Source organism: Nicotiana attenuata, unplaced genomic scaffold (assembly GCF_001879085.1).
Source record: "Nicotiana attenuata strain UT unplaced genomic scaffold, NIATTr2, whole genome shotgun sequence".
Lineage (NCBI taxonomy): Eukaryota > Viridiplantae > Streptophyta > Magnoliopsida > Solanales > Solanaceae > Nicotiana > Nicotiana attenuata.
This window is the reverse complement of record NW_017671354.1, coordinates 16,521-30,141: the sequence shown is the minus strand read 5'-3', so window position 1 is coordinate 30,141 and position 13,621 is coordinate 16,521. Positions and strand designations below refer to the sequence as shown.

Below are 13,621 nucleotides of genomic sequence, written 5' to 3'. Positions count from 1 at the left end.
ATAACTAGATTTTTTATATTCCAACACACTTCTTGATTGTTAAAAAATTATACCTTGAAAAGTTAAGGCAAAATACTTTATCACCCCCTAAACTTGTCACGGATTATTACTTACAGCCTTAAATTATTTGTGTCTTAATTACCCCCCTCAACTAGACCTTTTGAGAGCCGTTACCCCCCTGGGCGTTGATGTGGCAAATTGTGTGGGTGCACTCGCTTGCCACGTGGATTTTTCCTGTATATGTGGCATTTATTTGAAAAAAAATATATATTTTTACCTTTTTAAATATGTTACTTTTTTAGATAATTTTTTTCGAATATAACTTATAATAAAACTTAGATAGAACTACATTATTTAGGCTAAATTTTTTATTTGGCTAAAAATAATAAAGTTTTAGTTAATCTTTTTTTGAATTTGACCTGAATATTTAGTTACTCTTTAGATGCCTTGACTATTTATTTCAATTGTATAAATCTTTATTTTCAGGTCAAATTCAAAAAAAAAAAGATTAACTAAAACTTTATTATTTTTAGCCTAAATAATGTTTTCTATCCAAGTTTTATTATAAATTGTATTCGAAAAAAATTATCTAAAAAATAACATTCTTGAAANAAGTATTTTTTAGAGCAATAAGTATGTTATAAATAATAAATTATTTCTTGCAATTGTTCACTCTTTTTATTTCTTCTTTTGATGCAATGACTATTTATTTCAATTGTGTATTTTTACTTTTTCAGGTAAAATATGTAAAAAGTATATTTTTAGAGCACCACAATTTAGAGCTATATAAAAAATTATAGCAAAAATAATTAATTTCAAACTATGTATTTTTATAACGTTTTAGATGCCTTGACTATTTATTTCAATTGTATAAATCTTTATTTTCAGGTCAAATTCCAAAGAAGGATTAACTAAAACTTTATTAATTTTAGCCAAATAAAAATAGTTAGCCTAAATAATGTAATTCTATCCAAGTTTTATTATAAATTGTATTCGAAAAAATTATCTAAAAAGTAACATACTTAAAAAGATAAAAATATATTTTATTTTTCAAAAAAATTCCACATATACAGAAAAATCCACATGGCAGGCGAGTGCACCCACACAATTTGCCACATGAGCGTCCAGGGGTAATGACTCTCAAAAGGCCTAGTTGAGGGGAGTAATTAAGACCACCAATATTTTAATACTGTAACTAATAATTCGTGACAAGTTTAGGGGTGGTAAAATATTTTGCCAAAAGTTAATAATCATTTATATTTTTTTAATTTTCAACTTTACAATTAATTGTTAGTTTTATTAATGTTGTATTTTTTCAACTATACAATTAAAATGTAAATTTTTGGAAAGCTATAGGGAAAATACAATGACAAAAATGAGTCACGACTTCATTCACCCCTGCTTTTGGGAAAGCAAAGGAAAACAGCAAGTCAAGCCAATTGGATTTTTTCATTTTCTGCAAAAGTCTTCAGTCTTCGCTCTCCCTTTGTGGAGGGCACTGTGCAATGACATCTTGTGCAATGACCCATCAAACTAAATATTACTCCCCGTTTCAATTTAGGTGAACATGTTTGACTGGGTACGAAATTCAAAAAAATATGAAGACTTTTTAAATTTGTGGTCCTAAACAAGTCAAAAAGGGGTTCAGAGTATTTGTATGGTTATAAAAACTTCTCATTAAGGGCAGAATTGGAAGTTTAAGCTAAATTGTTTTCAAATTTAGAAAGGGTCTCTTTTTGGAATGGACCAAAAAGAAAATAGGTTCACATAAATTGGAACGGAGTGAGTACTAGCTATGTTCCAGTTTATGTGAACCTATTTTCTTTTGGTCTGTTCAAAAAAGAATGACATCTTTTTAAATTTGGTAACAATTTAGCCTAAACTTATAATTCTAACCTTAATAAGAAGCTTTTATAACTACACAAGTACTCTCGGCTCTTTTTTGATTTGTTTAGGACCACAAATTCCAAAAGTATTATTTTTTTCTTAAACTGCGTACCCGGTCAAACAAATTTACAATAAATTAGAATGGAGAGAAATGGAGGGAGTAAGAAGTATGTCACACAATTCTACTTCGTTGAAGCATCCTTTTGATTAACCCTCTAGATCCGTCGTTTCATACTACCCCAATTCCCACGCCACTAAGTACTCTATATTCCTTTATCTGGTCTTCTTTTAATATTTTAAGCTAATAGTTTAGTTTATTTCATATTGTTCAGTTGTAAGTAACTGCTTCTCTTTAATTTATGTTATTGGGCTGCTTTAAATACTTTGAACAAGGACTGAGGAATCTTGGTCTTTGAATTTTCAAGTCATGATCAGATAAGAAGCTCTGAGTTTTTCTAGAAGTTGAATTTTATTTGTTAATTCCTCCATTTTTAAAAACATTTCTGGGTTCTTTGAGCCTTGTGTGTTGGATTTTGTGTTATATCAAGTGGTTTCTTTTTTCTCTCCTTGAAGTTGTGAGCTTTTGTACTTGTGCTAGTGGAGAAGATCAGGTAAACTGTTTTCCTCCGTATGGTTAATTTTGGTGGGGGTTGTATTCTCTGAAATATACAAAACTTCTTATACTTTATATTTGTATTTGCATAATATTTGCATGACATGAGTTTTAGTGTTGTTGTTGTTATTGTTGTGTTCTCTGAGATGGGCTGGAATAGAATAGATAGATATGGAAATTCACTGACTAGACTCAGCATTTGCCCGCCTAACCGGCCCAGCCCGCTATGTCAGCTCCGAGCCTAGGCCCTCACGGGCTTAAAACGCGTCACTAGAGTCTAAGGCTTGTTAACTTATATACCTAACATCCTTCTTGTGTTTTGCCGATGTGTGACTCTGTCTAAAGTCTGGGGTGTTACATGTGTGGTCTATGAGAAACAACTGTCTGCATGTAAATGACTTGCTCCCTTCAGTTCTTGATATTTTCCTTCAATATTTTGCAGATTGTTGGATTTTACTCAGGAAAATTAGATTTATTCCTCAACAGACATCAAATGCTTTAGGATTTGCATACTAGACTATACAGACCTTAAAATAGGCCATTATGTTGGTGCAACTATGAATGGGCCGTTCAAAAAGATGGTGTCAAATTGTGGAGCCCTTGCCATTCCTGCTGCTACTTTGATCTATCTGCTCTTGAGTTGCACCGTCTGCTGTGCTCTTCAAAGTGACATTGATTGTCTGAAATCTACTAAAAGTTCGTTAGAAGACACATCCAATAGCTTAGCTTCATGGAATTTCAATAATCAGACTGAAGGTTTTATCTGCAAATTTACTGGGATTGAGTGCTGGCATCCCGATGAGAACAGGGTTCTGAGTATCCGTCTTCCGGACATGGGCCTCAAGGGCGAGTTCCCACGCGGTATTCAGAATTGCTCATCTTTGACATCATTGGATCTTTCAAACAACAAGCTCAATGGAAGTATTCCGCCTAATATCTCCCAAGTTATAGGTTTCATGGTGAACCTTGATCTATCCTCCAACCTACTATCGGGAGAAATCCCTGTGAATCTTGCAAATTGCTCTTATCTGAATGGCCTTAAACTCGATAACAACCGGTTAAGAGGTCAAATTCCTCCCGAGATTGGTCTGCTTGGTCGACTGAATATGTTTAGTGTAGCAAACAATCAATTGACTGGGCCAGTTCCAAACTTTATAAATGCAACTTTTCCTGTTGAGAGTTATGCCAATAATCCAGGACTGTGCGGAAATCCTTTGCCTGTCTGCCGGGGTCCTGCAAAGAAAACTCCTATTGGACTCATTGCTGGTGTAACGATTGGTGTGGTGACTGTAGGTGCTGTAGCCATGGCCATCGGTATGTTCTTTTACCTAAGAAGGGTGTCCAGGAAGAAGAAAAAGGACGACGATCCTGAGGGGAATAAATGGGCAAAGACTATTAAGGGCGCCAAAGCGATCAAGGTAAGGAGTTTCTATGTGGCAAATTATTATAAGTTCTCTCTTCGTTTTTATTCCTTATCAAGCAAATGATTTTTTCACTTGCTAGGACTGCAGAACAGTTTTTTCTTCTCATTTGCTCACTTGTAAATATGGTTTCAGTACAACCTTTGTACTGTTTTTATTTATATATATATACAAAATATGTTACCATCTTAAAAAGAATGATTTTTTCACTTGCTCCAGTGCTATTTTTCAATCACTCTAGTTAATACCTCAGTTCTGATGGTTTAGCATTTGGTATCCTTTTTCTTTTGGGGTTCAGCTTTCAATGTTTGAGAAGTCTGTTTCAAAAATGAGACTAAGTGATGTCATGAAGGCCAGTGACAACTTCAGCAAAAATAATATTATTGGGTCAGGAAGAACAGGAGCTGTCTACAGAGCAGTACTTGATGATGGCACTTCTCTTATGGTTAAGAGGTTGCAGAATACTCAACATTCGGAGAAAGAATTTCTGTCTGAGATGGCTACTTTGGGAAATGTTAAGCACCGTAACTTGGTTCCTCTTCTGGGGTTTTGCGTGGCTAAGAAAGAAAGGCTGTTGGTTTACAAGGACATGCCAAATGGTAACCTGCATGATAAGTTACATTTGGTTAGTGAAGGGGACAGACCTCTAGAGTGGCTTTTGAGAATGAAAGTCGGCATTGGAGCAGCCAAAGGATTTGCGTGGCTCCACCACAATTGCAATCCTCGTATTATCCACAGAAACATTAGTTCTAAATGCATCTTATTGGATGTGGAATTTGAGCCAAGAATATCGGATTTTGGACTTGCTCGGCTCATGAATCCAATTGACACTCATTTGAGTACTTTTGTCAATGGAGAATTTGGGGACATGGGTTATGTCGCTCCAGAGTACTTGCGAACGCTTGCGGCTACACCAAAAGGTGATGTCTATAGCTTTGGTGTTGTACTTCTTGAGTTGGTAACGGGTGAGAGGCCTACTTACGTGACCAAAGCTCCTGAGAGTTTTAAGGGAAATTTGGTGGAGTGGATCACTCATCTCTCGGGTGAATCTATGCTTCAAGATGCAATTGACCGTTCATTGTGTGGAAAAGGTTATGATGATGAGGTCTTCCAGGTTCTTAAAGTTGCTTGTCGATGTGTATTGTCTGAACATAAGGAGAGACCCTCAATGTTTGAAGTGTACCAGCTGCTGACAGCCATAGGAGAACGATATAATGTCACTACAGAAAATGATATTTTGATGCTTTCGGAGACTGATGATGGTTTTCAGCTGGAGGAACTCATTGTTGCTCAAGATGTAAAAGAGACTTTATAGTAGAATCAGTCCTATGTAATTGTAAGATTTTGTTCTATTGTATTATCTTCTATCCTATACAAGTACCACATTCAATATACAGGCCGAGAATGGTTGGGTGGGTGGGTGGGTGGGGGGGTGTTAGGACCGAAAAAAGTCAGGTGTCATGCGGAAGCTAGCAAAACAAACCTTGAATGACGATAAATCATATAATAAAGAGAAATATATCAAAAAGAGACAAATATTTAACGTGGTTCGGTCAACTGACCTACGTCCACGGCGGAGATGAGCAATCTACTATAATAAAAGAGAGTACAAAATATCGAGTGAACAACCCCACGAAGAGGCAAACACAAGTGACATGCTATCACTTGTCCCGTAAAGTTCTCCCCCTAAACACTACTCTCAAGCCCCATATGGCTACATTATGGATGCAATTGAATGAGAAGGAAGGATCTTCAATTTATAGAAGTCCAAACATTTTCCTACAAGAAAAAGGACTAGCCAAATATGGAAGAATTATATTTTTCCTCTAGGAAAAGAAAAATCCAATTATGGTAAATATGTTGTCCTTTCCTTCATGAGATATGAAAATCAATTATGGTAAGAAAATCTGGACAAACACCTAACGGGGACGGGGGGATTTTTTTTCTCGTGCTTTTTCTGGAATTTTCCTTTAGAAGGATACTTTATGTAAATATGTAACTGTGGTGTATTGATCTTCTGTAACACCCCGTAAATTCGGCTTAGGTGTGAATATGGTAAATGAGTGGTAAGGTTATATTTTGAACATGTGAAGTCCCAACGGGATGATTGTGGGTAAAATAGTTGTTTCAAAAATCAAAATGGAAAGAGAGGTGCATAAGATTTGACAAAAATCGACTAAGTTGCAGAAGGTCTGTCTTCCATCAAGTTTTAGTTAAAATGTGTAAGGAATTGGGAAAAACGCAAAGCATGAGAGTTGTAGGCCTTTGAAATAGCTTTCGAACGATATATTATGAAGCCCAAACGGATCTCTGTGCAAAAAGTTATGTGCGTTTTTCGGAACAGTACACGTATGCGCGAACACTCGCGCGAACAAGCCTCCAGGTGCGCGAACTCGCGCGTGGGAGGCAGTGTTACTGCCGTTGAGCGCGAACTCTAGCGAGAACAAGCCTCCAGGTACGCGAACTCGCACGTGGGGAGTCGTTTTAAAGCTATATTTCGTCCCCCACAGCCCCAAAACATAAATACTTGCTCTAGAAAGGGGAACTCTCAAAAACCTAACTCCTTAAGAGTCCTTCCACCACCCAAGGTAAGTTCTAATGGTGATTCTAAGTTAATTTCACTTTTCCAACATCTTATTAACATGGATAAACCCTCCATATCATTAGATACTCGATTGGGACATCATTGTTGAGAGAAGGAAGCCTAGAACTCGAAAATCAAGGGTTTGAACTTCGAAAAGGTAATGTCTTCACCCTCAAATTGATTCTAGCATTGGTTTAATGATTATAAATCCTAGTTCATGAGACATGAGTTGTTGGGGTTGATAGAAAAGCATGAACGATTATAGGGTTGGGGTGTTGAGTGTTGATTATTGGTTAAGAGTGTTGTTTGCCTTATGGGTGATGAAGAATAATGTTGGTGTAATCATTTGAGACCTTAGAATTTATCTAGGAATAAGAGAATGGGTTGTTGGGTGTAGAGACACACTTAATAAAGACTATGAAGCTTTATTTTTACCAAGTGTTTGACAAAATGCTTAAGTGACCAAAACATGAGCATTATAGCTAATGTGGAATCCCTTTGACTTGTATTGTTATAGATTTAAGTTGAAAGGATTGACAAACGTTGTATTACGCTCAAGAGCAGGAAGTTAAGGTATGTAAGGCTCACTCTTTACGTTTGGGAATGTCTATGATTCTCCCTACGTCCCATTCATTATGATCATTACCAGTCTCCTCAGAAAGGAACTATGCCTTAGTTCCCTGATCAGTAGTAGGACTTCTATTCTCTAGATGGCATAGTCTCATAATCATTCGATATTTTATGAGTTTCAGTTATGACAAATCAACTTGTTATGAATACTCATCTCAGTCTAATCCTATTCACTATTCCAGTATCATGTTACCCAGTATGACTCATTATTTCAGTATCATGTATTGTAATATGATTCTCAGTTCCTGATTTTATATTCTTGAATGTTGAACACCTGTATTTGGGCCTGAGGCCGTAGTTTATGCTTTATGCATCTTTGGGCCTGAGGCCGCAGTTATGTATACGTATACTTGGGCCCGAGGTCGCAGTTGTGCACATATATATATATTGGGCCTGAGGCCGCAATTTAATATTCAGTTAAACAGGGTTTTCATCATTCAGAAGAGGGTGTATTAACATCCTTACTTCCTTGTTCAGTTATCAGTTTATCAGCTAGCAGTTCAGTTTCAGTTTCAGTATTTACAGTTCTTTTGTTCAGCTATTTTACATACCAGTACAATTCAAATGTACCGACGCCCCTTTTGCCCGGGGTCTGTATCTCGCGATGCAGGTAACGATTTACAGGTCGACGATTCAGCTTGCTAGGACATCTCGTATCAGCTATTGGTGAGCCCCAGTCTTTCGGGGCCTTATCTCTCTTTTGTTTTAGTCATTATAGTATTTCAGTTAATAAGGTATACCGGGGACCTTGTCCCGGTAAACAGTTGGCGTTTTCATTATTCTTTAGAGGCTTCGTAGACTATAACCCAGTCAGTCAGATATTAGCAGGCTTTCATGTGTTAGCCTTGTCGGCTACTTGTTTATACTTGCAGACCTTTCAGTATTTTTCCGCATCTATGATATTTTAGCCAGACTTTTTAGCAGACTATCATGATTTACATTTAGCTCTAGCTCATAGTTATACCACATGTTGATCCAGCCATACAGTTGGTTCGCTCGGTCGCATGCAGTCAGGCACCGAGTGTTCTGTTACGCCCAGGCCATACTCCGGGGCGTGACAAAGCTTGTTATCAGAGCCCTAGGTTCAAGAGTCCTAGGGAATCTATGAAGCCGTGTCCAGTGGGGTCTCTTTTATGTGTGTGTGCGCGCCACACATGTAAACAGTTGACCACCAAGACATCTAGGATTGTTCCATTTCTTTCATACTCTAGATCGTGCAGTTAGAGCTATGCTTTCAGGAATCTTTTTATAACCCGTGTGAGTTGCGTATTTCAGAAAAATTCCTGCAAAAAGAAAGTACATCTGGAGGGCCTCAGCTACTAGCCAGGGGGCCACAACTAATGCTGCTCAGGAGGAGGACACTCCCGCCCAGGGGGTTGCACCGGGTTCAGTGCCCAATGCTTCAGACATGGATGTCAGGGGAGCTATCCAGTTGCTCACCCAGATTGTTGCTACCCAGGCTCAAAGGCAGGGGACCAGTGGTGTTCATGAGACGGGTAGTTCTAGGTCTAGGGAATTCCTCAACATGAAACCTCCCGTCTTCACAGGCTCCAAAAAGGATAAGGATCCGCAGAACATCATTGATGAGGTTCAGAAGATATTTCGAGTGATGCATGCTACAGACACTGAGGCAGCAGAGCTTGCTGCGTACCAGCTGAAGGATGTTGCCAACACTTGGTATGAAACATGGGAAGAGTCCCGAGGGGAGGATGCGGATCCTGCGACTTGGAAGGAGTTTGCAGATGCGTCCATTGAGGTTTTGGAAGCTAAGGCTTTGGAGTTTGAGAGACTCAGACAGAATGATATGAGTGTGAATGAGTACTACCTCAAGTTCGTCTCTCTGGCCAAGTATGCTCCGGAAATGGTACGTGATATGAGGGCCAGAGTTAGGCGGTTTGTGTTGGGGCTTTCAGATGATTTGTTTGCTGATGCTAATATAGCTGCTCAGAATAATGACATGACCATCACTAAGATGGTTGCCTTTGTTCAAGGGAACGAAGACAGGTTGAAGGAAGAAGAGCGGCTACGGATAGAGAAGGAGAGGGAATTCAGCAAGAGAGCTAAGTTAGCAGGAAATTTCAGCCATGGGGGATCTCAAGCAGGAGGCAATCGCCAGTTCTTCAGGAAATCAAAATCAGGACCCGCTCCATCTTCAGCTAGTGCACCGGTTCAGAGGTCAAAGTTTAACAAGATAAACCAGAATTTCAGAATAGTAGACTCACAGTCACAGGCTAGTGTGGGCTACAGAGTCCCTGGTCACCCTATTTGCAACACGTGTGGTAAGAGGCACCTAGGGTTGTGTCGTTTGGGCACAAATGGTTGCTTTGGGTGCGGTCAGCAGGGCCACTTCTTGAGGGATTTTCCATCGGCAAAGCAGAACAATGGAGGCAATGTAGCTCAGTCCACTAATTCAGCAGCCCATCATAACTCTCAGGCTCAACAAGGGCGCGGCGCAGCAAAGTCTAATAATGCAGGCGGTGGACGAAACCGCTTGTATGCACTGGCAGACCGTCAGGATACAGAGGCTCGTGGAGATGTTGTCACAGGTATGCTAACAATATTCACTTTTGCTGTCTATGCTCTTATAGATCCGGGATCCACCCTATCTTATGTAACCCCATATATTGCAAAGAAATTTGGGGTAGAACAAGAAAAGTTGTGCGAACCCTTTGAAGTGTCCACTCCAGTTGGAGAATCAGTTATAGCAAGGTGTATCTATAGGGGATGTCCAGTTAAAGTGCGTCATCGTCTTACTGTAGCAGACTTAGTAGAATTGGAGATGTTAGACTTCGATGTGATCATGGGCATGGATTGGTTAGAGTTATGTTGTTGGCCCAAGTAAAGGTTAGTTTTGAAGACTGACAAAGGAACTCAGACATGAACCAGGTCCATCCAGTGGTCCATCCTTCAGGTTCACAAAAACGGGCAGATTCAAGCATGTGGGATGCACGTGAAGGAGATAAGCTTAACTTGGTGTATTTAATATCTCCTGATCGAAAAGGTTTCATAATTGATAAGGAGAAGGAGTCCTTAATCAAAGAGAACACTATTCAAGATAGGGAAGGAGTTAGAAGTTGAAATCAACTAGAACTCTTCCACCAAGGAAGAGTTGCATCAGAACTCTAGTTATTTCTTCATCTACTAACTCTATAAATTGCAGGATGTTCTCACATTAAAGTGTTGCACAAAAATGCAGAAGTTAAACGTGAATTGGGAGCAAAATAGCAAGGCTTTTTGCAAACAGTTCGTGTGTGATTCAAGTGTGCAAACCAGAAGCTACATGAACCAGATTGAAGAGCCAGCTCCATAAAGAGTTTTTATGTGTCTTTCTTTATTTCTAGTTCAATTGTAGTAGGTGTTTCATATTGTACCTTTCAGCTTTATCTAGAAGCAATTGTAATAGGTATTTTGAGTATTCAAGTTAGAGTTAACTTGAAGTTGTCGCAGCAGTTAGAGGCTGGTTGCTACAACGGGATTAGAGGTAATCCTTAGGTTTACAAAGAGTTTTGTAAATGCAGTTTTGGCTCAGTGATTTTAGTGGAAGTTTGGGAAAATCCTACTGAGTAGTAGGTCGTGGTTTTTTCACCTTTTGAGCCAGGTGTTTTCCACGTAAAAATCTCTGTGTTCTTTATTTTATGTACTTATTATTCCGCAAACAGTAGTAGTTAGTACACCTAGAAGAACCAGGTTCTTCTAGAGCGAAAATTGGGTACCACACAAATCACCCCCCCTCTTGTGTGGTATTGACGTTTAGAACATCAATTGGTATCAGAGCAGGTTATCCTTGAAGAGGCTAACACCTTAGGAAAAGATCAACATGAGTGCACCACCTGGGAACTGGGAAGGGCAATCCACTATTAGGCCTCCACTTTTCAATGGTCAGTACTATTCTTGGTGGAAGAACAGGATGAGGGATCACATCATAGGAGAAGACTATGAACTCTGGGACATAGTCACTGATGGTCCTCTAGCAACTACAAAGAAGAATGCTGAAGGAGTGGATGTGCCAAAAACTAGAGCTGACTGCACTACTGAGGATTTAAGAAAATGGGAGAAAAATGCTAAGGCCAAGAAATGGCTTGTGTGTGGACTTGGTCCAGATGAGTACAGTAGAATTCAAAGTTGTACCACTGCTAAGGAAATCTGGGATACTTTGCAAGTTGCACATGAAGGAACACCTCAAGTGAAGAGGTCCAGAGGAACACTGCTGTATTCTCAATATGAGAATTTCACCATGAAGGAAGGGGAAACCATCCAAGAGATGTATACAAGGTTCACCACACTGACAAATGAACTTAAGTCTCTTGGAAGGGTTATTCTTGAAGAAGACAAAGTTGAGAAGATTTTGACAAGGGTACTGCCAATCTCTTGGGAAAGCAAAATCACAGCTATTCAGGAATCAAAGAACATTGCCACTCTCAAGTTGGATGAGCTAATTGGAAATCTCACTGCCTATGAACTTAGAAGGCAAACCATGAAGATGGATGCACCTAAGAAGGAAAGGAGCCTGGCATTCAGAATCACTGAAGGTGCTGATCTAGATGAGGATGAAATGACCATGATCACAAAGGATTTTAAGAAGTACCTAATAAGAGAAAATGGTCCTTCAAGAAATGGAAGCTACAACAAACCAAGGGTTCCTGAAAAACAAACCAATGAGGGGTGCTACAAGTGTGGGAAGACTGATCACCACATCAAAAATTGCCCTCAATGGGAAATTGAATGGAAGAAGGAAAGAGCTGAACGAAGGAACAGGAAGAAGGAACAGGTTCATCCCAAGAAGAACAAAGGATCAACAAAGGCTATGGTTGCTGCTTGGGGTGAAAGCTCAGATGATGACTCAGAAGACGAAGATGGAGATGAACAAGCACTTATGGCAATTGGGAAATCCGATGAGGAATCTGAGGTAAGTATAATTCATCTCAAAGACAAGATTAAGTTTTTGTCTAAAGAAAGTCTATCTGAATTACTTCTAGATTTCATTGATGAATTTGAAGTTATAAACAATGAAAAGGAACAGCTGTCTAAGGAGTGTGTGATTCTGAAAGCTAAGTGCAAAAACCTGGAACTTAGGGCTAATGAGAGTGATAGTAAAAATGCTGAGCTGAAGAACCAGGTTCATGAACTTGACACCACAGTCCTAGAGCTTAAATCTGAAAATCTAAAATTGAAATTAGGAACTAGTAAAAAGAAATCTGATCACACACAACTCACTTTAGAAGAAAATGTAGGAAAAATGAAAGATGAGCTGTACAAAAGAGATGAGCAGATTAAAGTCCTAAAAGAAGATCTAGGAAAGGTGAAACATGAATTAGACAGAACTTGCAAATGGAACAAGGCCTCTGATGCACTCTCTTGGTTGCAAGAGCATCACAGTAGCAACAAAAGAGGACTTGGCTATGGGACTCAAGCACCAAAGTGGGACCCTAAAAGCAAGTACCTCACACTTCCTGAGAACAAAATTTGCACACATTGTGGTAAAACTGGTCACTATAAAAGTGTATGTATTGCAAAAGAAAAGGCTAGTCAAAAGAATAAAGAATTTGTTCAAGGGAAAAATAGGCTGCCAGGTTGGGCTAAAATGAATTTGATTCACCCTTTTGCGTATAGAAAGGGACCCAAACTAGTTTGGGTTCCTAAGACTAACCCCTGATTTCCTTTCGCGGTTCCAAGTGAAGGGGAGCAGCCAAATATAATACATGGATAGTGGCTGTTCAAAGTATATGACAGGAAGCAAGAACCAGTTCCTTTCACTTGAGGACCTTCAATGAGGTAATGTCTCCTTTGAAAATGGGAAGAAAGGTGAGATCATTAGGGTTGAAAAGGTAGGTAAGACTGACTCTCACTCTATTGAGAATGTCTACTTGATAGATGGCCTAAAGTACAGTCTAATCAGTGTATCACAATTATGTGATAAAGGTAACTTGGTAGCATTCACCACTACCAAATATTTTGTGATTAATCGACAAGATTGTTTTGCAGGGAAAAAGAGTAAACAATACATGCATTGCAGATTTGTCCACACTTTTAAAAAATGAACTCACTTGCTTAAGTGTTTTGGACAATGATCCCCTCCTTTGGCACAAGAGACTTGGACATGCAAGTCTGAGTCAACTCAACAAATTAGTCTCCAAGGACCTGGTGATAGGGCTGCCTAACATCAAGTTCAAGGAAGACAAAGTTTGTGAGGCTTGTGCAAGGGGGAAGCAGGTAAGATCCTCTTTTAAATGCAAGAAAGTGGTAAGTACCACCAGAACGATGGAACTGGTCCATATGGATCTCTGTGGTCCAATGAGAATATTAAGCAGAGGTGGTAAAAGACATGTGATGGTGCTTGTTGATGATTACTCTAGGTTTACTTGGACATTATTTTTAACATCTAAAGAGGAAGCATTTGACATGTTTACTTCTTTTGTTAGAAAAACTCAAAAACAACTAGGTAATCAACTTTGCATCAATTAGGTCTGATCATGGAACTGAATTTGA

General features: G+C 39.0%; 1 protein-coding gene across 2 annotated transcripts; it reads left to right on the top strand.

The window, feature by feature from the left end:
- The first annotated feature begins 2,062 nt into the window (after positions 1 to 2,062).
- LOC109207758 (probably inactive leucine-rich repeat receptor-like protein kinase At5g48380) lies at positions 2,063 to 5,315 on the top strand. Of its 2 annotated transcripts, none has more exons than XM_019370740.1 (3): positions 2,063 to 2,145; positions 2,943 to 3,918; positions 4,220 to 5,315. In XM_019370740.1, the coding sequence occupies exons 2-3, from the start codon at positions 3,058 to 3,060 to the stop codon at positions 5,234 to 5,236; spliced, it is 1,878 nt and encodes a 625-aa protein (XP_019226285.1). In that variant the 5' UTR covers positions 2,063 to 2,145; positions 2,943 to 3,057; the 3' UTR covers positions 5,237 to 5,315. The 2 variants fall into 2 exon arrangements, with proteins under 2 accessions (XP_019226285.1, XP_019226284.1); XM_019370739.1 differs by lacking the exon at positions 2,063 to 2,145 and adding an exon at positions 2,175 to 2,498.
- Positions 5,316 to 13,621: the final 8,306 nt, after the last annotated feature.